The 25,628-nt window shown below is 44.5% G+C and overlaps 1 protein-coding gene across 3 annotated transcripts in view; it reads left to right on the forward strand.

Moving 5' to 3' along the window:
- sorcs2 (sortilin-related VPS10 domain containing receptor 2) overlaps positions 1-25,628 on the forward strand; it is a 345,517-nt gene that overhangs the window by 315,236 nt on the left and 4,653 nt on the right. For all 3 annotated transcript variants that reach the window (XM_055900408.1, XM_055900409.1, XM_055900410.1), the window contains exons 14-23: positions 2,377-2,484; positions 10,488-10,608; positions 10,695-10,828; positions 11,365-11,493; positions 11,707-11,878; positions 13,902-14,222; positions 14,659-14,782; positions 15,493-15,605; positions 15,911-16,033; positions 16,148-16,247. In XM_055900408.1, the coding sequence (XP_055756383.1) occupies positions 2,377-2,484; positions 10,488-10,608; positions 10,695-10,828; positions 11,365-11,493; positions 11,707-11,878; positions 13,902-14,222; positions 14,659-14,782; positions 15,493-15,605; positions 15,911-16,033; positions 16,148-16,247 (1,445 nt within the window). The remainder of the gene's footprint in view (positions 1-2,376; positions 2,485-10,487; positions 10,609-10,694; positions 10,829-11,364; positions 11,494-11,706; positions 11,879-13,901; positions 14,223-14,658; positions 14,783-15,492; positions 15,606-15,910; positions 16,034-16,147; positions 16,248-25,628) is intronic.

Genomic DNA, 25,628 nt, shown 5'->3' on the forward strand with positions numbered 1-25,628 from the left:
CTCCAATACTCACAACACTCAATATACCAATATAGGAGCCACCAATGTGTCCATACATGTCCTATGACCGTCCATCTATGACCTTCAAAACACCTGACCAGGACTAGGTCTCTCCTGTGGATCATATCTATATCAATAGATCTTATCTCAATGAAGCTATAACCTTGATAAACGTTGAATGAAAAATAAATGATAAAAGCACTCAGTAATGAGAATCCTTATCACTGACCTTTATCAGCAGATGACCTTTGTCTCAACAGCCTCATCAGCATCAGAAAGGTCAATTGTATGCCCACTTCACCCTCTAAACTCAAATCACTGCCTTGGGACTGGGCTGTAGTAGAAATCTTCAGGCAAGAGCGGGAGAGCGTTTTGAAAGGCGTTTGGGAGAGAGAGAGAGAGAGGGAGAGAGGGAGAGGGAGAGAGAACTCATCTGTGTTAGTCATGAGCCCTCCAACAGCCCCAAAAGACCCTTGAACCAAGAAGAGAACCCTCTTCAAACCCAGTCACTGACACGAGTCCAAAATCCATATCCTCAAAGGAGACGTTTTTCTCCTCCTCTCAGAAGGGCACTTGCATTTGAGAGTTCAAGAAGCAGGCCCTCTGGGTTTCCAACAGCGCTACATATGTACTGTAGATTACAGGGATTCACTTTCTGTTAGGGGCCCCTTGGAAAGCAAAAAGACCCCAACTCAAGGATGCCCCTTGCCAATATTCTGACTTCACTGCACACACTTGTTCAAATCATGTTAGATAATGCCTGGCTTTGAATAACATCAATAGCAGCAGGGTTATTTGGGGTGATGTACTATCCCACCACTGCCATGTCGCTTTCAATCATATAAAAACATAACGGAGATGAGATGGCAGCATAAAAAAAAGTCTCATACGTAATAAGGTTGTGTGAATTTACAAGTAAATCTACACTTATTTTCATGCAGTCACGTTTTGTTTGTACAGTGTGTGTATGAGGTATGGATTAACTGCAGATTGGTGCTAGGAAAGGCTGCAGTGTACATTAATTCATCACAAATACACAGCTATTCATGGTATTAATGCATTAGACCGCACCAGAGGTTTACGAACATGTGCACTTAGGATACGTTATTCTTTCAACATGCTCTTAGCGTTCGAGAGGAAGAGAGAGACGGAGTGATTGAGGGGGGAGAAAAGCGGGAGAGTGAGAATGAGAAGGCAAAACTGAGACACACAACAACAAACCATTCCCCCAAGCTAATTCTCTCTGTATACAGTATTGGGATGTCTTTCTGGCTCTGACTCTCTCTGTATATATTGTCTAATCTCTGTCTCTCTAGAGTCTCTCTAGTTTTTACTCCTAGCTTGTTGGCACATCAATCTGCATACCCCGCAGACGTAGGTCTGCTACTCAATCCCACAGTGATTCCTTTCCAATACATAACCCTATTTATGTAAGTAAGCCTGTTGATTCCGGGAGCCATAGCCAGCCACAGGGGGTTAAGTTGAGATAGAAGTTAGCTTTCCGTACCCCTATCCTCTAATTTTAAAGTTCTTCCTTAAAGCAAACCTAAGTAGCCTGTGGGTCTGGTGGCGTGTTTGAAGACCGACCCACGCAGAAACATCTTGCCGATGACACGCGGTCTAGATGTTGACTCGGCGGGTCCTTAAAGCGGGTCGCGGTTCAGTCACAGTTGGAGATGATCCGATCTCTCATGACATGTATGTAATGGCAGCATTACACCCTCCTAGACAGAAGCCTTACTAATATGAAGGGTCTTTTTTTTCTGACTCTTTCCAAGATGGTCATTCTAGGAAAGTCTGTAGAACCCTTTAGTTTATGAATGACAGCTTCCACCCTCGTCATGGGCGCAGCCTACACCTCCTACTCAGATGCGTGCACCAATCTGGACCTACCGTCACTTCACACTCGCAGGGAAAGTCTCTCAAGATCCTTCGCAAAGGATCACTTCTAAAATCGGATCCCTGGCTACTGGCATATGCTCCCTCCCCAACGATCGTCTGTGAGCCTACACCAGGCCCGCTCCTCAACCAAACTGGAACTGATCCACTGCAGGACTGAGCGTTTCCACTGCAGTGCCATCCCAGCCATGGTTCGCCGACTGAACAGTTCGCGATGATCGTGATTTTTTTGGGGGGGGGGGGCCTATATCTGTTGTTTATTGTGTTTTAGTTTGCGTTGACGTTATCTCGAAAAGTAACTCGTATACACAATTCAGCATATTGCTGCCATTTGTACGATGTTCTGCTGAAAAAACTGTTTAAAAAAAAAAAAACACGATCTCTCTTGTCTCTTCCAAGATGGCCGCCTGTTGAAAATAACCCATAGACTTCCGTAGAGTTGTTGTAATTGTGTCGCTGTTTTTTATTTCTCCTTAGGTTCAGTATCGATGAGGGAAGGACCTGGATCATCCACAACTTCACCAGCACCTCGGTTTTCGTTGATGGACTTCTGAGCGAACCGGGAGATGAGACACTGGTCATGACGTAAGTGTACCGTGGAATCTTCCAGAAATTCTCAGTGAAGCTGTACATTTTGGGAAGGGAATGATGTGCTTTTTTAGCATGGTAATAGGTCCTATTTCAAGGGAACCTCTTCTCCAAAGCTCTGCCATTGGTTCATTGGAACTCTCTCAACTTGTAACAAGTCATTGATTGGTTTCTTAACACTATTACTTCAACACTAAGGGGTCTGATTGGCTTTAGCCTATTATTCAGATGAGATGGCCAGGCAATGATTCACCCAGGAGAGTGAGAATTGGTCCTGCAGTCTCAGTGACACCACATGCTGCTTACCTCACAGTTCTACCCTGTTCTCCTGGCTCCTCTGCTCTCCAATAAGGGGCTTAGGAAGGAATATGGAGCAGCTGCCTCTCCAGCAGGGTTTTCTCATCTCCCCAATGCACTCTCCATTAGTTAAGGACACGGCCATTTCCCCTGTGATTTTCTGCTACACTTCCTCTTAAGAGATTGATTAGCCTAGTGTTTTCTTCTGTACTTCTCACCTTTTATGTTGCTCTCTAGCTCGCACTCTCTCTCCATTTCTCTCCCTTAATCTAATCATCTTCAGTGAATTAGATGGAGTAAGTGTAGAGGTACATCAAGTCAGACTTTTGGCCCCAGTGGGGAGATAAGACCTGGGTTTCATTTTGGCAGAAATGCGGGTAGTGGAGGGGGGGGGGAGCTTGGGGGGGGGGGGGTCGTGAGAGGACAGAATCATGAGCTGACAGGACAACAATTCTCTCCTGCGCCGAGTTGCGGCCATGGGTCTGATTTGGGTCGTCACGGAAGACCGACACACCACAGACACACACATGCACACACACGCACACACACCCCACACACATAGGCAGACACACACACGCCATCTGCCTCCTGTGAGATACGGCGAGGAGTGAGACGAGTAGAGGACACCTGATGGCCAACCACGATTGCCCTGGTGTATTTTCCAGCCCTGACTTCGATTTTATGATGGTGGAGGACTCTCGTCTCATCTTTGAACAGTGACTTACTGTAGCACCAAGGACAGGCTGGAAGGAGGAGAGGCCTTTCCACATACTAATGACAAGAGCCTTGGGAGGTCAAAACTGTGACTGGACACATTATTATAAAGGACTTGCAACATATGTGATTCACATGTTTGAGAGAGAGAGGGAGAGAAAGAGAGAGAGGGGGGGGGCAAAGGGAGAGAGAAAGAAAGAAAGAAAGAAAAAGAAAGAAAGAGAGAAAGAAAGAGAGAAAGAGAGAAAGAAAGAGAGAAAGAAAGAAAGAAAGAAAGAAAGAAAAAGAAAGAAAGAGAGAAAGAAAGAGAGAAAGAAAGAAAGAAAGAAAGAAAGAAAGAAAGAAAGAAAGAAAGAGAGAAAAATATCAAGTTAGAGCGATAAGGAGCAGAACGTGACATATCAAATCAAATCGAGCTTTATTTATTCAGCACATTTTAGACATGGAATGCAATGCAATTTGCTTTACAGGAAGAAAAAAAACGAATGAAAAACAATGAAAATAAAAAACGATATATTTACAACACAACAAACATAAGATAAAAAACAAAAGAATGACACACTGAACAACTAAAAAGCACCCGAAGGAAAAGCAAAGCTAAAAAGATGTGTTTTAAGATCTCTTTTAAATATGTCCACAGTTTCGGCCCCCCTCAGGTTCTCCGGCAGGTTATTTCAGAGGCTGGGAGCATAATAACTAAAGGCTGCCTCTCCATGCCTCTTGGTCCTGGGCTTTGGGATAGTTAAAATGCTGTCTCTCCATGCTTCTTGGTCCTAGGCTTTGGGATAGTTAAAAGGCTGTCTCTCCATGCCTCTTGGTCCTGGGCTTTGGGATAGTTAAAAGGCTGTCTCTCCATGCCTCTTGGTCCTAGGCTTTGGGATAGTTATAAGGCTGTCTCTCCATGCCACTTGGTCCTGGGCTTTGGGATAGTTATAAGGCTGTCTCTCCATGCCTCTTGGTCCTGGGCTTTGGGATAGTTATAAGGCTGTCTCTTCATGCCTCCTGGTCCTGGGCTTTGGGATAGTTATAAGGCTGTCTCTCCATGCCTCTTGGTCCTGGGCTTTGGTATAGTTATAAGGCTGTCTCTCCATGCCTCTTGGTCCTGGGCTTTGGGATAGTTATAAGGCTGTCTCTCCATGCCTCCTGGTCCCTAGGCTTTGGGATAGTTATAAGGCTGTCTCTCCATGCCTCCTGGTCCCTAGGCTTTGGTATAGTTATAAGGCTGTCTCTCCATGCCTCCTGGTCCCTAGGCTTTGGTATAGTTATAAGGCTGTCTCTCCATGCCTCTTGGTCCTGGGCTTTGGGATAGTTAAAAGGCTGTCTCTCCATGCCTCTTGGTCCTGGGCTTTGGGATAGTTAAAAGGCCAGAGGATCTGAGGGACCTACTGGGTACATAACTTAAAAGCAGGTCTGACATGTATTGGGGTGCAAAACCGTGGATTGATTTAAAAACCAATGGAATAATCTAAAACTCACAGGCAGCCAGTGCAGAGACCTTTAAACGGGTGTAGTGTGTGCTCTTCATCTGGTCTGGGTCAGTACCCGTGCTGCAGCATTATGTGTGTTTTGCAAGTGACCAATGGGTTTCTTGGATAGACCAGACTGGAGAGCATTACAGTAGTCAAGCCTGCTTGTAACAAAAGCATAGATGAGTCTCTCTGTATCAGCCTGAGAGAGAAACGTCAGCATCTTGGCAATGTTCCTCAGGTGGTACAAAGCTATTTTGGTCACATTCCTAATGTGCGATACGAAATACGAATACGAAATAAGAATTTGTTCAGAATCTAAAGTAACACCTAGATTTTTTACTTGGTGTTTTATCTTTATTGCCCTTGAATTAAAATGTGCGGCTAGATTCTCTCTCTGTGCTTTGGCTCCAACAATAAGTACCTCGGTCTTGATTTAGCCGGAAGAAGTTCCAACTATTTAAATCACTAATACAGTCGAATAATTTATCCGTGGAGCTAAACTCCTCTGGTGACACAGAAATGTAAAGTTGTGTATCGTCTGCACAGCAGTGAAAATCAATGCTGTACTATCTGAAAACGCTGCCAAGGGGTACAATACAGTATATAAACTGAACAGTACCGGACCCAAAATTGAACCCTGTGGAGCGCCACATAAGATGTGTATTTTCCCTGAGTTATGTTCACCAAGGGTGACAAAAAAACTCTTCACCGGTTAAATAGGTCCTAAACCAATTTAGAACTGGACCGGAGAGGCCAACCCACCTCTCCAGTCTGTCCAGAAGGACATCATGGTCAATAGGGTTGACTGCAGCACTTACATCTAAGATGTTTGGCATCTGTGTTGGCTCTAAGATCATTTACCACTTTAAGGCTGTCTCTGTGCTGTGGTGGGCACGAAAACCAGATTGGATTTTTTTTTTTTTTTTAAATACAGTTGGCACTTGAAAAATAATTTCGCTGTTTGAACACCAATTTCTCCAGAATTTTTCTTAAGAATGGAAGGTTGGAGATTGGCCGAAAATGGCTAAGATCTGAAGAATCTAGATGACTTTTCTTCAGAAGGGGTTTCACCATAGCAGTTTGTCGTGTAATGGGAAAAGTGAGTGATTTAAGAATAGCTTGTAATTCTTCAGATATGCAAGTAAAAACTGTTTTGAAGAAACATGTCTGTGTCAACTAGGGAAAATAAATCCATAGTGCCTTTGCGTGGTAGGCTAGAGCACATATCATCACACTTCTCATCAGGCCTTGCTTGACTGATACCCAGCCTAATGTTGGTTATCTTATCTCTGAAAGATGCCGCAAACTCGTCACATTTAGATGTGGATGAAAGTTCACGTAGGTTTGCAGGGGTAGGATTTATCAGGCCATCAATGGTCGAGAAGAGCACGCTCAAATGATTCCGATGAATAGTGATCAAGATCAAATGAGCTCATCTGGCATTTGTAATTGCCTTGTTATATATGCCAAGTTGCTCTCTCAGAATATCATAATGGACCTGCAACTTTGACTTCCTCCACTTCCACTCTGCCATTCTGCAATTTCTCTTTAATTGATTAGTTTCCTCACTCATCCAATGGGCTCTCTGTTTGGATGTGGCCTTTTTTCAACCTTACTAGAGCTATGGCATCAATGGTTGCCCTTCATTTGCTATTAAAGTTATGAACTAAATCATCACACGAGTTAGGCAGAATAGGTGGTGGAGTATTGTTCATACACTCTGTAGCAACTTCAGAGGTAAAATAGTGTTTCTTAATCATGTGTTCAGTATTACCCTGTGCTATGGGCATCAAGGTAGTAAAAAATCCCCAGTGGTGATCAGATAAAGCAACATCAACAATAGAGGATACGTCAACAGAAACCCCCTTGGTAATAACCAGGTCCAGAGTATGGGTGGGCCCAGTAACCTGTTGGATAAAGTCCATAGATCTCAAAAGATTCATAAATATTCAATGGCCTTGTAGTCAGTCTCTTTGTCAACATGAATATTAAAATCACCCAACACAATGATTTTATCATAGTTCTCAAGGACAATAGACAATAGTTCAGATGATACAGTAAAGAAAATGGGTCAGTGCTTTGGTGGCCTGTACAGGGGTTATGGCCAGCACTGGTGGGTAACATTTAAACAGTGTAGCATGATGCTCAAAAGACCCAAAGTCACCAAACAAAATGTCCTTACATCTGAAAGCTTTAGTAAAAATAGAGGCTGTCCCCCCACCCGTTTAAATTTTTCCGATAGAAGATGAAAACTTGTAATCTGGGAGTGTCTTCAATAAGAGCAGCAGTACAGTCTGACGACAGCCATGTTTCAGCGAGAAACATGCAATCAACTTTGAGCTCAGTAATGAGGTCATTCACGAGAAAGGTTTGACTTGTGATTTTTCTAACATTTAAAAGCGCCATATTCAATAGAGATATAATCATGGATAAGGAGAGATCGGGAGTGAGAGAGCGGGATAAAACAACAGCATCCGTGATCAAGATGCGAGTTCACAGTTGCAGCCTATTGGAATGGGGTGAATTGTTGCATACGTAACGGAACAGATTTCAGGGCTGCTGACATGTTTTCCCATCAATCTGTGCCCAAAAGAGCATGCTCTCACAGACGGAAAAAGAAGAAAAAGAAGTGCTCAAATTGGTACATTTTAATACATAAGTCAAAAATGTTACTTCCTCATTTTTTTTATAATGATATATTGCCACCTAGTGGACATATACAATAACGCATATCATACAATGCTCTTATGAATGCTTTTGAGTCCCTTAAAGAGACCATTTAGGACAATCTTTTGGCTTTTTGGGCCATCATAATAAAAGGGACATGTGTGTCTTTGATGTACAACGTATGGACAATAGGAAGGTCCAGGAGCACTCAGGTGGATCCCTGTTGATAAGTAGAGAGCACAGACATGTCAAGACACTACTGTCGGACTGCTCTGTTCCCAAACGAGGGGATGGGTTCAACCATGTCACATGACCAGGGACCAGAGGATATGGTTCAGGAGTCACGCCTCATGTAATAGGAGTTGGAGCTCTATGGCTGCGTTTAGACGTGCATCCAAATTCTGCTTATTTTTTTATTTTTTTATTACAAATTTGTCTTTTGACCAATCAGATCAGTTCTGAAAAAGATCTGATGTGAAAATGTCTGATGTGATTGGTCAAAATACTTACATGAGTGGAAAACATATTAGAATTGGGTTGCCTGTCTAAACTCAGCCTATGAGGGTGGAAATGGTTGGATGTACGGGTGGGTGGAAGGATGAGTGCAGAACAGACAGGGCAGACAGTCAGACCGACAGAGGGTGGTGCGGACGGCCCAGCGAATCACTGGGGGTGAGCTCCCAGCCATCCAGGACGTACATGTTAGGAGTGTCTGAGCAAAAATTGCCAAGGACTCCAACCACCCGAGACATGGAGAACCGCTGCTCTCTATGCTCCCATCCGGCAGACGGTACCGGTGCATCAAGGCTCAGACCAACAGACTCCTGAACAGCTTCAACCCCCTGGCCATAAGACTGTTAAATGGCTAACAACTACTTCTCCCCTCACACCTACGCTGCTGCTAAAATGATTATTGATTCAATGTATTACTACCACTACGCTGCTGTTCATTGATTATTGATTAGCATTACAATTAGTACCTATCTATTTTATCCTGCTACTAGTCACTAATTCTCCTCTTTACATGTATACAGTATATTATCACTAGTATATAACGATAAGTATTTATATGTTCCTGCTTCCACTCACTTACCAGCCCTGTTTACATGTAAACTCAGCAAAAAAAAAGAAACAGCCCTTTTTCAGGACCCTGTCTTTCAAAGACAATTCGTAAAAATCCAAATAACTTCACAGATCTTCATTGTACAGGGTTTCAACACTGTTTCCCATGCTTGTTCAATGACCCATAAACAATTAATGAACATGCACCTGTGGAACGGTCATTAAGACACTAACACCTTACAAGACGGTAGGCAATTAAGGTCACAGTTATGAAAACTTAGGACACTAAAGAGGCCTTTCTACTGACTCTGGAAAAATACCAAAAGAAAGATGCCCAGGGTCCCTGCTCATCTGCTTGAATGTGCCTTAGGCATGCTGCAAGGAGGCATGACGACTGCAGATGTGGCCAGGGCAATAAATTGCAATGTCCGTACTGTGAGACGCCTAAGACAGCGCTACAAGGAGACAGGATGGACAGTTGATCATCCTCGCAGTGGCAGACCACGTGTAACAACACCTGCACAGGATCGGTACATCTGAACATCACCCCTGCGGGACAGGTACAGGATGCCAACAACAACTGCCCGAGTTACACCAGGAAAACACAATCCCTCCATCAGTGCTCAGACTGTCCGCAATAGGCTGAGAGAGGCTGGACTGAGGGCTTGTAGGCCTGTTGTAAGGCAGGTCATCACCAGACATCACCGGCAACAACATCGCCTATGGGCACAAACCCACCATCGTTGGAACAGACAGAACTGGCAAAAAGTGCTCTTCACTGAGAAGTCGCGGTTTTGTCTCACCAGGGGTGATGGTCGGAATTGCGTTTATTGTCGAAGGAATGAGCGTTACACCGAGGCCTGTGCCCTTTAGTAGCGGTTTCTTTGTGTAACGATGTACGCTGAGAGTCGGGAAGCAAGTTCAGGGAGTGAATACATTTAATTAATAAATGAACAAAACAAGAAACACAAACAGAGCACCAACATGAAACAGCAACAATGACGACTTGGGAAGAAACCAAAGGAAGTTACATATAAAGGGCAGGTAATCAAGGAGGTGATGGTATGCGCCCTAACGAGCAGCCTGGTGACCTAGAGGCCCGGAGAGGGAGCACACGTGACACTTTGCCGCAATTGAAGGCCTGATTCACGCAGTCTCCTCTGAACAGTTGATGTTGAGATGTGTCTGTTACTTGAACTCTGTGAAGCATTTATTTGGGCTGCAATTTCTGAGGCTGGTAACTCTAATGAACTCGTCCTCTGCAGCAGAGGTAACTCTGGGTCTTCCATTCCTGTGGCGGTCCTCATGAGAGGCAGAATCATCATAGCGCTTGATGGTTTTTGCGACTGCACTTGAAGAAACTTTCAAAGTTCTTGAAATGTTCCGTATTGACGGACCTTTATGTCTTAAAGTAATGATGGACTGTTGTTTCTCCTTGCTTATTATTGTGCAAAGCTGTCATCAAGGCAAAGGGTGGCTATTTGAAGAATCTCAAATATAACATATATTTAGATTTGTTTAACACTTTTTTGGTTACTACATGATTCCATGTGTGTTATTTCATAGTTCTGATGTCTTCACTATTATTGTACAATGTATAAAATAGTAAAAATAAAGAAAAACCCTTGAATGAGTAGTTGTTCTAAAACTTTTGACCGGTAGTGTATATATATTTATATATCATTATTATTGATATATTTTTGTTATACTATTTTGATATTGATTACTGCACTTCACTGTGCATGTGACAATATAAATGTATCTCTCTCTCCCCCTTATATCTCTCTGCAGGGTGTTTGGTCACATCAGTTACCGGTCAGACTGGGAGCTTGTCAAGGTGGACTTCAGACAGTCATTCCCCAGACAGTGTACCGAGGCCGACTACGACTCCTGGAAACTCACTGACCTGAAGGTACCCGACACACACACATTCCCATGTCATTGTAATTATCCTACACTTTTACAATCAGCTAATGTATACTTTTGGCCCGCAATCAGGGAGAGAAGTGCATCATGGGTCAGGAGAGGAGTTTCAGGAAGAGGAAGGACACCGCATTCTGCATCAAGGGGAGGAGCTACACCTCCGCCCTCACTACCAAGACCTGCCAGTGCTCCGAGAAAGACTTCAACTGGTGAGACACCACAGCAAAGCCAGAACACTCTAATGCAATAGAATATACTTCAGATAAAGACTTTGACAAATAAATTATAAGGGTCACTGTCAGGGTCGGGGTTTGATTCCTTTTGTATTCAGGAGATGAATTGTAAATCCAATACAAGCATTTTCAATGAGGGTCCTCTTTAATTTACAACACCATTCTTGATAAGATGATAAGAATGACATTGACCCTCCCCTCGATTGATTCACAACAAACGGAATCAATAAACGCTGTTTGTAGACTCTAGGCGATTGATATTGATCCTATTATGTGAAGCCTGTTGGCGTCTTTGTTGTTGGTGTCTATCGCGCGTTGAGGTCATGAACTGTATTTGCTCTTTGACCTTGCCCTTTGTCTGCACCCTAGATGGAACTTACCCTTAGGCACTGTTCTAGGATATGTTTTCCCCTCTTCCAATCCTAACCTTAACCATTAGTGGGAGAAACACAAAAAATGATCGTAGATCAGTGCCTAGGGGGTAACATTCTCCTCTTCCTCTGTGTGTTTAGTGACTATGGGTTTGAGCGTGCCCAGAGCCTGAAGACCGAGGGAGATAGATGCTTTGCTGACTTCTGGCACGACCCAGACTCGCCGCCTGACGACTGCCATCTGGGACACGACTTCGAGTCCAGCACAGGGTGAGGGATAATAGAATGCACAAACACACATATACACACACCCAAACACGCACATGCTGCCTCTCACCACTCTCCCTCTCCCTACCTCATCTCATAAAAAATGTCTCCTTTTTCTTTTTGTACTCCAGTCTCTATGCCTTACCTAAACTTTACCTGACCCATCACAAGTCCCCCTGTTTTCTGACATTGGTACGGTCCTGTGCTGTGTTGCAGGTACAGGAAGGTTGTGTCCAACATGTGTGAGGGGGGAGTGAACAAGCAGCAGAGCGCCAAGCAGCACACCTGTCCTCTGCTGCCTCCCAGAGGCCTCCAGCTGGGTATAAAGGGGCAGATGCTGGCCATGGCGCCTGGTGATGACATCACCTTCATCGTCCACCAGGAACAGGTACGAATTACTGATTGTGATAATAGCTAGCTATGAAATAACCCCTGTTTTCCGAATGCAAGTTCAAGACGACTCGCGTATTAGACAGAAGTTATAACCACAACCTACCAAATACACTTGTTGAAATAGAGCAGTGTCAAACTCATTCCATGGAGTGCCTAATGTATGCAGAGGGGTATACTACCAAAGCAAGCTAGTTCTACTCGGGTTTTTCTAAAGCTCGCTAGCTTCAGGTAGCTTCACATTCCGGCTCAGGCTTCATCCAAACTACAATGGTGAATAGTGCTTGTCCGCCTACCTCTAACTCTAGCAGGCTTGTAACTGCGTTTGCATGTCGCAGGAGTCAATCGCCGAACTCTTCATTGAGACAATGCTGAAACATCAGTCCATGTGCAAGTCAGTGCCATTTCCAAAAAAATTGTGCTGGAATCAAAATGAAAGAAAAGTTATCTTGGAAATTGATCAGGATGTCGTGTGAAATAGACTTTTAGTGCCTTCTTTATTTTATTACTTTGGTGTGGATATATCAATGCACGAGTACCTTTTTTCCCACACCTATTGATACAATTATTTGATTAAGTCATACATTTTTTTCCTGTGCATGAGGTTTGAAATGCATTTAACATGACTAAATGTGTTACTATTGTTTTACCTCTTAGGGCTAGGTCCCTTTTTTCTCCACTTCCTGTCTGAATGACGTGCCCAAAGTAAACTGCCTGTAGCTCAGGCCCTAACACAATAGATATGGTAGGATAAAACCCAAAGAAAAAACAACTGGAATTTTTTGGAGAGAGAGACCCTCCTCTTAGAAATGCAAGAGTAAGGTCATATTGAAAATTAGCTCCCTGGATGTAATTCCTATGGCTTCCACAGGGTGTCATCAGTCTATGTTCAAGGTTTCAGGCTTGTAACTTCAAAAAAGAATACGAAATATCAGTTTTAGCAGGACACAGTCTTGGAAATTCCTGTTTGCGCGCACTATGAAGACATTACGCACCTGCTAAAATCGGTTTCCTATTGAACATACTTCTTTCCGTAAGAAATATTATAGTTTGATTACATTTTAGGGTATCTGAAGAGTAAGTAGAAATGTATTTTGACTTGTTGAAACAAAGTTTAGGGGTAGATTTTTGGATTCCTTACTCTGCATGTTGAATGAGTGGATTACTCAAATCGATGGCGCCAACTAATAATACTTTTAGGGATATAAAGAAGGATTTTATCTAGCAAAACAATACTACATGTTATAGCTGGGACCGTTTGGTTGACAAATCAGAGGAAGATTTTCAAAAGTAAGTGAATATTTCATCGTTATTTGTGAATGTATGAAACCTGTGCCGGTGGAAAAATATTTTGATATGGGGTGCCGTCCTCAAACAATTACATGGCATGTTTGCGCTGTACTAACTACTGTAAATCGGACAGTGCAATTAGATTAACAAGAATTTAAGCTTTCAGCTGATATAAGACACTTATATGTACATAAATGTTTAAAATCCATAATATTAATAAAATGTTTATGCAGTTGTCTTCCTCAAATTAAGTGGATGATGAAGCAATCTTTTTGCGAGAGGGAGAGAATCTGATTTCATTGGTCCTCAACTCGCAGCTCAGACACTTAATTCAGGTTAACCCTGAGTTGGCCTGTACCGGAGCAGGTTAAATCTGAAGGGTTCATTGCCATAGAAATTTACCTGGCTAAACGGTGACGCACTCTCGTGGTACCGGTTATCTCAACTTGAACTCAGAGTTGACCAAAGTTACTTCGCTATTGCCTCGAACTACTTTCGTAGTATATAGGGCTGTGGTTTTTGTTTTTTCCTGTCAATTAAGGCCTCGACAACCAGGTGAAGGGAGTTCCTTACTAATCAGTGACCTTAATTCATCAATCAAGTCCAGCAAAAACATGCAGACACTCGGCCCACCGTGGAAGGAGTTTGACGCGTAAAATAGAGCATTCGTTGATCCCATTTATTAGCCCAATTCAGTGACATTCTCCTCCTGTACCTCCTCCCTCACCCAGGGTGACACCAGCAACACTAAGTACCAGGTGGACCTGGGTGACGGGGTGAGGGCCATCTACCAGAACCTGACGGTGACAGACGAGCCCATCCAGCATCGCTACGAACAGCTGGGGGTCTACCGTGTCACCGTCAAGGCCGAGAACATGGCCGGACACGACCAGGCCACCATGTACATCCAGGTCACAGCCCCTCTACAGGAAGTTCACCTGGAAGTAGTTCCCATTGCCGGGGTTAACCAGGAAGTCAACCTGACAGCTGTGGTGCTTCCTTCAGAGGCCAACCTGACTGTCTTCTACTGGTGGATAGGAGACAACCTGCAGGTAATGTATACTAACCAGAGGAGGCTGGTGGGATGAGCTTAAGGAGGATGGGCTCATTGTAATGGCTGGAATGGAAGGAATGGAACGGAGTCAAACACATCAAACATATGGAAACCACATGTTTGACTCCGTTCCATCAATCCAATCCAGCCATTACAGTGAGCCCTTCCTCTTATAGCTCCTCCCACCAGCTTCCTCTGACACTGACACACACACACACAGGCACAACCTACCGTTAATTCATACTGACACACACACAACCCACAGGTAATACACTTTAAATGCAGATTTATAGAAACTAATGTTCAAAAGGTGATCTGAGCCATATGCAACCCACTGTCTTTGTGTGATGCTAACAGTGCTAAAGCTAATGCTGAAAGTTTCTAAATGATTTGGTGAATTGATGAATGAATACATTCACTGTGTCTCCATGCAGCCCAAGCTGTCCCTGGAGAATAGTCTGATAACGCGCTTCCCTGAGGAAGGAGAGGTGTCTGTCACTGTCCAGGCCTCTAATGGACGCTCCATGGTGCAGGACACCAAGACAGTCCGCATCTACGGTAAGAGAGAGGGGACATTGCAGTCCTGATGAATACTTATATATGACGTTATTTGTGTGCTGTACATCAACTATTTCTGATGTTATCGTATGAGGCAATAGTTTTATTATAGATGATATAGCTATAGTTGTTTGGTTGTGTCCCTGGTGTTTTCCATGACCTCATGTGTTGCGGTTGTGTAACTGTGTCCCTGGTGTTTTCCATGACCTCATGTGTTGCGGTTGTGTAACTGTGTCCCTGGTGTTTTCCATGACCTCATGTGTTGCGGTTGTGTAACTGTGTCCCTGGTGTTTTCCATGACCTCATGTGTTGCTCTTGTGTAACTGTGTCCCTGGTGTTCTCCATGACCTCATGTGTTGCGGTTGTGTAACTGTGTCCCTGGTGTTTTCCATGACCTCATGTGTTGCTGTTGTGTAACTGTGTCACGGATAATGATGTCATCTTAGCAAATCTAGATGAGTTTAATTTATTCATGAGAGAATGCTAACTGAGCAGAACTGTACTGTATTATCTTACCCCGAGAGAACTGACGATACAGGATAGACATATTGCAGAACAAGTGAATGTAGGATTGTGAGAAACTGTTGACTTATTCTAAATCATCTTAATGATAGAAATGGATAGGGTATAATTCAAATTGAGATTTTTGTTCACCTGAATGCCGTAACCCAAAATGCTGCCGACTTCCCGTGTGTTCTGTCCAATCCCAGACCTTTTCCAGGTCATCCCTCTGGCCTTCAGCAGTAACCTGGACCTCCTCAACCCCAACATCCCAGAGTGGAGGGAGGATGTGGGTCAGGTGGTCACCAGGATTCTGGCCAAGGTGGGTCTACTGTACTCACCTCATACATGACCTGATGCTATAACATAACAGGACCAGTCTATTCCTTAGGATACATCATGACAGCATCTGCATTGGCCTCAATATGTTTGGTTAAATTATTCTATTTGATATAGACATGACAGGCACGTTCAGTATAGTTATGAAACGGGAGAAAACATTTGGCGATGGAGGGACTACGTGAATTTTTTTAAATGCTCATGTCGTAGAAACATGGTCGTAAAAATATGGGATACATGTCCCATAAGTTGAAGATGTCGTTTCGGACCATGACCTTTGACCCCCAGATCACAGGTATCCCCCAGGAGTCCCTGGTAACCATGGTGAAGCCGGGCCTGCCCACCACAGCCGAGCTGTACATTCTCCCACCAGAGAGCAAGCCTGCTAAGAGGAGTGTATTTGTAGATAAGGTACACCATCAAACACACACACTACCTAACTAATTGGCATTGTTGGACTCATTCATATTGGTAGAAATTGAATTGTGTGAATTTTATGGCTGTGTTTCATATTTTTTTCCACAGCGTATTCCTGCCATTAAGCAGGCCTTCAATGAGAACAACGTTAGCTTCATTGTACGAGGAGGTCTACAGGTGTTGGTGACCTTAGCTGACCCTAACGCAGGTAACCATTCCCATTACTGTAATCATGTCCTTGTGATGTTGAAAAATAGGATTGTATAATAGATATGTTCTCCAATAATTATTTGGTGTAATGTTGACTTTGAATCGATAATTTAGTTTTTATCAATCTATTTCCAAGGACTAGTAGCTAATGACTCGTCCACGAGAGCGACGGAGATCGGTGCGTTAGTCGCCCCACCCAATCTTTTATTAGCTTTCCTTCCTGCTTTCTCAAAAGGAGTCTATTTCCTTTTGATCTCCTCAAATCTGATTGGGCTTCTGTTTTTGTTACCTTCTCTCTGCTCTGCTTTCAGTGTTAATTCCCTAATTTCTTACCTACTAAATTGCTAAACTGTTAGATACACTACATGACCAAAAGTATGTGGACACCTCATTCCAAAATCATGGGCTTTAATATGGAGTTGGTCCCCCCTTTGTTGCTATAACAGTCTCCACTCTTATGAGAAGGCTTTCTACTCCACTGACCAACAATACAAACGCAACATGTAAATTGTTGGTCCCGTGTTTCATGAGCTGAAATAAAAGATCCCGGAAATTTTTCATAAGTACGTACATCTTATTTCTCTCAAATTTTGTGCACAAATTTGTTTACATCCCTGTTAGTGAGCATTTCTCCTTTGACAAGATAATCCATCCACCTGACAGGTGTGGCATATCAGGAAGTTGATGATCATCACACAGGTGCACCTTGTGCTGGGGACAATAAAAGCCCACTAAAATATGCAGTTTTGTCACACAACACAATGCCACAAATGTCTCAAATGTTGAGGGAGTGTGCAATTGGCATGCAGACTGCAGGAATGTCCACCAGAGCTGTTGCCAGATAATTGAATGTTAATTTCTCTACCATAAGCCGCCTCCAACGTCATTTTAGAGAATTTGGCAGTACGTCAACCGGCCTCACAACTGCAGACAGCGTGTGTGGCATCGTATGAGCGAGCGGTTTGCTGATGTCAACGTTGTGAACAGAGTGCCCCATGATGGCGGTGGGGTTATGGTATGGACATGCATAAGCTACTCACAACGAACACAATTGCATTTTATCAATGGCACTTTGAATGCACAGAGATACCGTGACGAGACCCTGAGACCAATTGTTATCAAGGCTCAGGCTAAGACCCAGATGCAGACACAGGAGGCGGATAGTACGAGTCTCAGTGTTCATTATAGAACAAGGGTCAGGCAAAAAGTAAGTCAAGGCAGGCCAAGAGTCATAATCTAAATCAGAGTCAGGCAGGTACAGGAAGGCAGGCAGCATCAAGGTCAGGACAGGCAGAAAGGTCAGAAATGGGAGGAGTAAGAAAAACAAAAACTAGAGCACAGGAAAAACGGGAACACGCTGTTAGGACTTGACGGGACAAGACGAACTGGCAACAGACAAACAGAATAAGCAGGTCTAAATACACTGGATAATGAGGGGAGATCGGAGAGCACCAGCCGTTCCGGACGACTGTGTGATCACGCTCTCGGTAGCCGATGTCAGCAAGACGTTATCGTGGAAATTCTTACACAGGGACACTCAAAGTCAATCTTGAATTAATCATTGTTTATTTGTCGGCGCACTGGAGAGGTTCCAACAAACCTAATGCACCATAGTGAATGTCTGTCAGAAGCTCCGTCTGGGCAGTCCCAGCAGTTGTCTTTATATATGGCTATACAAAGACAAGGTATATTTGCATGATTTAGCATAATTAATTCATCATTACAGTTTTGTTTCATTCATGTGACCAATACTGGCTCATAACATGTGACGGACCAATACCTCACGAGGCGTCTTCGCTCCAAGCTGAGACCTTGAAACTGAGATATCTTTCGTAAGTTCTCAAAACCAGGTCCGGGCACACTGCCAAATTGCAGCTACTCGGGGTTCTCTATGGTCAGGGTGTGAGAACAGGGAGAAAAAAAAACAGACACTTCATCATTTCAAACCCTTCATTCTGGGTTGTACGATCCACTTAGTATGGTAATACTTTAATCATAATAAAGGTTATACTTCATGAATGGAAGTTAGTATCAAAAATACACACATACCAAGGGATCTGTAGATTCATAGGTGAATACATCTCTCAATGTTAAGCATTGTTTCTTACCACAATCGGGTTGCATTGACAAATCTTTTTCACTAACTGTCCCTGGGACATCATCCTAGTCAAAATATAAAAACCCCAGTTGTTTAACAATTCTGTTAAGACCTTCAAAAGGTTGGTGCTTGCTCATCAGCTCACATGTGGACAGGTTAAGGGTATAGATGACCTCACCCTCAACTTGTTAAAAAAAAAAAACTTCATTCAGTACTCATCGTCCGTATCTACAAGGGGAAATGGGAGCTCCTCCAGAGTTGGCAGCTCATTAGTGTCACCATCTTCTGGAGGAGCAGAAAACACGATAGCTGCTGAAATCTTATCAGCCAGAGAGGCACAGAATGCCATACAGCATTTAATAACATTTCACAGGGAAGAGAAAGAGAACACATGTTATAACCGTTTTACACCAACCTTGCTAAGAATGAGATTGGGGCAAGGTTAGCCCAAGCTACAATCTAGTGGCTCTCCTCACACTTTAACCCAAATTTAGAATGACAGTCCTTAGTGATTCACGTTGGTTCTATCACTTTAATTTAAGACCCTCAACTTAGCACACACCGACACTCGAAGAATGTACTTTTACATTGACATTATTTCTCTAGCATGAACTTTTCTCATAATTTGTGGGAATGACAGATTGGTATCTCAATGCATTCTTGGTCTAAATTACTACAAAAAAATCGCAGTGTGCAGACCTCCACAATCAACCTAATACCCCAAATAAACCATTTTGGATAAGCCTAAATTATTTACGTGAATGACCCTTGATAATGTCTCTTACCTTAGAATCCATTATGTCTTTGTCCATTTTCCTACCAGTACACCAGCAGCATGAGAGCAGTTTGGACTGGATCTCTCTCCATGCTCACTGCACATGGACCCATGTCACACTCCTGAGAGAAAAAGGCATGAGAGAAAAGGCAGTTGATAGCATCTGGATGCTGTGTACAGGTTGCTGGCTCGGACTCAGGTCTCATGGTAGAGGTGGTAAAGGACCATTTCAGCCGGTTAGAGGGGGTGTTGAGGTTCACAACTGCTCGACATCTGACCGTAAGGTCCTACAGAGGATAGTGCGTATGGCCCAGTACATCACTGGGGCCAAGCTTCCTACCATCCAGGACCTATATACTAGGTGGTGTCAGAGGAAGGCTCCAGTCACCCAAGTCCCAAGTCATAGACTGTTCTCTCTGCTACCGCAAGGCAAGCGGTACCGGAGCGCCAAGTCTAGGACTAAAAGGCTCCTTAATAGCTTCTACCCCCAAGCCATAAGACTGCTTAACAATTAATCAAATGGCCACCCAGACTATTTACATTGACACGCCCCCCCTCCCTTTGTTTTTACACTGCTGCTACTCACTGTTTATTATCTATGCATAGTCACTTTACCCCTACCTACATGTACAAAATAACTTGACTAACCTGTACCTCCGCACATTGACTCAGGACTGGTACCCCCTGTATATAGCCTCGTTATTTTTGTGTTACTTTTTATTTTACTATTTTTACTTTAGTTTATTTAGTAAATATTTTCTTAACTCTTTCTTGAACTACATTGTTGGTTATGGGATTGTAAGTAAGTATTTCACGGTAAGGATACCTGTTGTATTCGGAGCATGTGACAAATACAATTTTATTTTATTACGGAGGTTGCGGGGCAACAGAAGACAAACAGCAGAGGGGCTAAGGATTTTAGAGATGGGGAAAGAGCCGATGAAACAGGGGGAAAGTTTACGGGACTCCACCTGGAGGGGCAGGTCCCGAGTGGAAAGCCATACCTTCTGCCTGAGCCAATAGCGGGGAGCAGGGGTCCAGCGGCAATCCGCCTGTCGCCAAGTCCTGATTGGCTCGCTCCGACTGGCACTTAGATTGGGGGTGAAAACCAGAAGACAGGCTGGCCGACGGCCCAATGAGGGTGAAGAACACCTTCCAGAACTGGGACAAGAACTGAGGACCACGTTCGGAGACCATGTCAACCGGAAGTCCATGGATCCGGAAGACGTGCTGCTCCATGATCTGAGCTTGATCCTTGCCGAGGGTAACTTAGGAAGGGGAATGAAATGGGCGCCTTTAGAACACGATCCAGACAGTGGTGGATAGGTTGTGTTGCTATCTGACAGAGGAAGACCAGGAACAAAGTTCATGGATATATGGGACCAGGGCGGTGAGGAACAGGGAGTCGTTGAAGGCCAGCCGAAGCTTGCACACATAGAGCAGGCAGCGACGGATGAGGAGACATCAGGAACCATGGAAGGCCACCAAAAGTGTCGTTGGATGAAAGCCAGGGTCTGACTGGAACCTGGATGGCAGGTCAGTCTTGAGGAATGTGCCCATTCCAGGAACGGGGAACGGGCAGAGTCCGGGACAAACATCCAGTTAGCCTCAAAACCTCTCAAAACCCAATTTTTAAGTCGCTCTGGATAAGAGCGTCTGCTAAATGACTTAAATGTAAATGTAAAACCCCTTGACGAGGGCAGCCACTAGACAGGAAGTAGGGAGGATGGTCTCAGGGTCAGACTGAGTAGCAACGGGGGCTAAACAAATCTGAGAGTGTGTCAGGCTTCACATTCTTGGACCCCGGGCGGTGAACTTCTTTCGGCTCATTGGGACGCTAGTGTCCCACCTCGACAACATCCGGTGAAATTGCAGAGAGCCAAATTCAAATTACAAAAATAGTAATAAAAAACATTCATGAAAATACAAGTGTTATACATCGGTTAAAAGATTAACTTCTTGTTAATCCAGCCGCTGTGTCAGATTTCAAAAAGGCTTTACGGTGAAAGCATGCCATGCGATTATCTGAGGACAGCGCCCCGCTTGCAAAAGCGTCACGAAAGTCAGAAATAGCGATAAAATAAATCACTTACCTTAGAAGATCTTCCTCTGTTGGCAATCCAAAGGGTCCCAGCTACACAATAAATGGACGTTTTGTTTGATAAAGTCCCTCTTTATATCCCAAAAACTCAGTTTTGTTGGCGCTTTTTGTTCAGTAATCCACTGTCTCAAAGGCAGTCAAAACATGCAGATGAATACATCCTAATTAAACCGGGAAAGTTCGCCGAAACATGTCAAACGATGTTTATAATTAATCGTCAGGCTGTCAATTATCTAAATAATCGATAACATTTCAACCGGACAATAGCGTATTCAAAAGAAAGGAAAAAGAACGAAAAGCGTGCACAGTCACGCGTGCAAACCAGTACTGCATGATTCCATAGACCACTCACCAAAAGGTCTTATTCTTCGTCGTTTAAAAAGAAAACAAGCCTGAAACCATGTCTAAAGACTGTTGACATCTAGTGGAAGGCATAGGAACTGCAATCTGGGCACTAAACCCCTATATAGTCAATAGGCTTTCAATGGAAAACCACTCACATAAAAAAAAAACGAATTTCCAGGATGGATTTTCCTTGGGGTTTCGCCTGCCATATCAGTTCTGTTATATACAGACATTATTTTAACAGTTTTAGAAACTTCAGAGTGTTTTCTATCCAATGCTTCCAATTATATGCATATCCTAGCTTCTGGGTCTGAGTAACAGGCAGATTACTTTGGGCACGTCAGTCATCCGAAATTCCAAATACTGCCCCCTAGCCAAAAAGGTTAAAGGCTGTCTTTCACTTGTCTCCTTCCCGTATCCAGATGGTAGGCATTCCGAAGGTCCAACTTAGAGAAGATGGTCGCTCCCTTAAGAGGTTCGAAAGCCGAGGAGATGAGTGGTAGAGGGTAACGTTTTTTAACCGGTTGTCGATACACAGGCGCAGGGTTTTGTCCTTCTTCTCCACAAAGAAGAACCCTGCGCTGGCGGGAGAGGCAGATGGACGAACATTCCCTGCAGCGAGAGAGTTCTCAATATACTCCTCCATAGCCTTGGTTTCCGGACACGACAGGGAGTAAGCTGCTCCCGAGGTGGTATAGTGCCCGGGAGAAGGTCAATGGTGCAGTCGTAGGGCCGATGCGGAGGGAGAGATGTAGTGCTGGCCTTGTTGAAGATCTCTTGGAGGTCCAGGTACTCCGCGGGAATGGCGGAGAGATCTGAGGCTTCTCCTAAGCCTGCAGGAAGATGTCCCGGGGCAGGCTGTGCTGACTTAAGACGCTGCACATGGCAGATCGGGGTCCAACCCACGATAGAACCAGCAGCCCAGTCAATCATGGGATGGTGCTTCTGGATCCATGAATATGCCAAAACCACGGGTACATGGGGAAATTCTATGATTCTTGTAGGTTGATAGGAACCGTATTACCAATAGAGAGCCCATCCAGCACTCTGACGTACATGGGAATGGAGAGTATTTTTTAATTTATTTTATTTATTTTATTTTACCGTTATTTTACCAGGTAAGTTGACTGAGAACACGTTCTCATTTGCAGCAACGACCTGGGGTATAGTTACAGGGGAGAGGAGGGGGATGAATGAGCCAATTGTAAACTGGGGATTATTAGGTGACCATGATGGTTTGAGGGCCAGATTGGGAATTTAGCCAGGACACCGGGGTTAACACCCCTACTCTTACGATAAGTGCCATGGGATCTTTAATGACCTCAGAGAGTCAGGACACCCGTTTAACGTCCCATCTGAAGGACGGCACCCTACACAGGGCAGTGTCCCCAATCACTGCCCTGGGGCATTGGGATATTTTTTAGACCAGAGGAAAGAGTGCCTCCTACTGGCCCTCCAACACCACTTCCAGCAGCATCTGGTCTCCCATCCAGGGACTGACCAGGACCAACCCTGCTTAGCTTCAGAAGCAAGCCAGCAGTGGTATGCAGGGTGGTATGCTGCTGGGTTGAGTGGAGATTCCTAGTTCCGACATCAAGATGGCGTCGATAAAGCTCTCGTCAGCCATAGAGTCAATGAGCACCCGAAAAGATTTTCCCTGGTCAATCCACAACAGAGTGGCATGGAAAGGGATACGAGTAATGGGAGATTGGAAAATCCCTGTACGGCTCATCAGAGTACCCATACCTACTGGGGAGCCTGGTCTTTTTAATGGACAGGTGGAAATATAATGTCCTGTAGTCCCTCAATACAGACAAATCCTGGTGCTCAAGTAAATGTTCATCCGGAGACAATCTAGCCCTTCCCAGTAGCTTGGTCTCTGGAGGAGGTGAGTCAACCGCCCTCAGTGATTCAGGCACTCGGGGACGTCGGGAAGGTGTACGTCGGGAACTTCTGGGATTCCGCGGAGGCGAGGTGTGAGCAGTGGATGAGCGAGTGTGACCGGGAACAAATCTCCTCTCCCTCCTACATTCCCGTAGCCGCCCATTGATCCGTAAGGTCAAGGCGATGAGGGAGTCGAGGTCCATGGGAAGCTCCCGGGCTGCGAGCTCGCTCTAACCTCCTCCGATAATACGTGAAGCAATGTGTCGAAAAGGGCTTCCGGGCACTCTCAGCTACCAACGTGTGAAAATCCACCACACTACGGGAGTCTCGACGTAGTTGGAGCAGCTTATGAGCAGCCTCTCTCCCGGACAACGGAAAATCAAACACTTTTCGTACCTCCGCCACAAACTCCTCAAGACTGAGGCAAAAGGTGGACTGTTGCTCCCACACCGCCGTAGCCCAGGCAAGTGCCCTCCCGGACATCAGCGTTATGAGGTATGCTATCTTCGAGTGGCCCGAGGGGAAAGAAGAAGGCTGCAGCTCGAATATGAGGGAGCACTGGGAGAGAAAAGCCCGGCAGGTTCCAGAATCTCCAGCGTAGCACTCCGGAGGATGTAAGCGAGGTTCTCGGGACACCGGGGTAGGCTGGGAAGAAGCGTCGCTGCTGGCAGGGTTGCTGAGAGTCTGGGGAATTACTGTTGTGGCTTGCTGCCTAGTAGGGAATCTGCGGAATATTGAATGCATGGTCATGGCGTTCTGCCAGGGTATGGAGTCCCTCCATAAGGCTTTGCAGTAACTCCTTGTGTCTTCCAATGGTGGCTCCTTGGGATGAGACAAAGAGTTGTAATCCAAATCAGAGTCAGCCAGGTATAGGACGGCAGGCAGGATCCAGGTCAGGACAGGCAGAAAGGTCAGAACTGGGAAGACGGGAACACAGGACTTGACAAGACAAACTAGCAAAAGACAAACAAAATACGCCGGTATAAATAAACAGGGGATAATAAGGGGGGATGGGAGACACCTGGTTGAGGGTGGAGACAAGCACAAAGACAGGTGAAACAGATCAGGGTGTGACAATTTTCGTGCCATTCGTCCGCCGCCATCACCTCATGTTTCAGCATGATAATGCATGATGATGCACAAGGATCTGTACACAATTCCTGGAAGCTGAAAATGTCCTAAATGTTCCATGGCCTGCATACTCACCAGACATGTTACATGTTGCGTTTATATTTTTCTTCAGTATAGACGTTGGAACATTGCTGTGTGGACTTGCTTCCATTCAGCCACAAGAGCATTAGTGAGGTCGGGCACTGATGTTAAGCGATTAGGCCTGGTTCATAGTCGGCGTTCCAATTCATCCCAAAGGTGTTCGATACGGTTGAGGTCAAGGCTCTGTGCAGGCCAGTCAAGATGTTCCACACCGATCTCGACAAACCATTTCTGTATGTACCTTGTTTTGTGAATGGGGGCGTTGTCATGCTGTAACAAGGAAAGGGCCTTCCCCAAACTGTTGCCACAAAGTTGGAAGCACAGAATCATATAGAACGTCATTGTATGCTGTAGCGTTAAGATTTCCCTTCACTGGAAGTAAGGGGCCATGTCCAAACCATGAAAACAGCCCAGACCATTATTCCTCCTCCACCAAACTTTACAGTTGGCACTATGCATTCGGGCAGGTAGCGTTCTCCTGGAATCCGCCAAACCCAGATTCGTCCGTTAGACTGCCAGATGGTAAAGAGGGATTCATCATTGCAGAGAATGCGTTTCCACTGTTCCAGAGTCCAATGGCTGCTCAGCCATGGAAACCCATTTCATGAAGCAGGGCAAAAATTTGACGAACTGACTTGTTGGAAAGGTGGCATCCTATGATGGTGTCATGTTGAAAGTCACTGAGCTCTTCAGTAAGTCCTTTCTACTGCCAATGTTTGCATATGGAGGTTGCATGGCTTTTATACACCTGTCAGCAATAGGTGTGGCTGAAATAGCCGAATCCACCAATTTGAAGGGGTGTCCACATACTTTTGTATATATCGTGTATTTTCGCAATATCTGCATAGGTAAACAATATGTCCGAATTATGTCTAATCTTTTCCATTTGCTTTTAAACTTACTCTATATTTTCTTGCACAGTTTGCGTGCAGATCTCTTTTCCAGACTGTGCTAAACCTTGAGG

Source organism: Salvelinus fontinalis, chromosome 36 (assembly GCF_029448725.1).
Source record: "Salvelinus fontinalis isolate EN_2023a chromosome 36, ASM2944872v1, whole genome shotgun sequence".
Taxonomy (NCBI): domain Eukaryota; kingdom Metazoa; phylum Chordata; class Actinopteri; order Salmoniformes; family Salmonidae; genus Salvelinus; species Salvelinus fontinalis.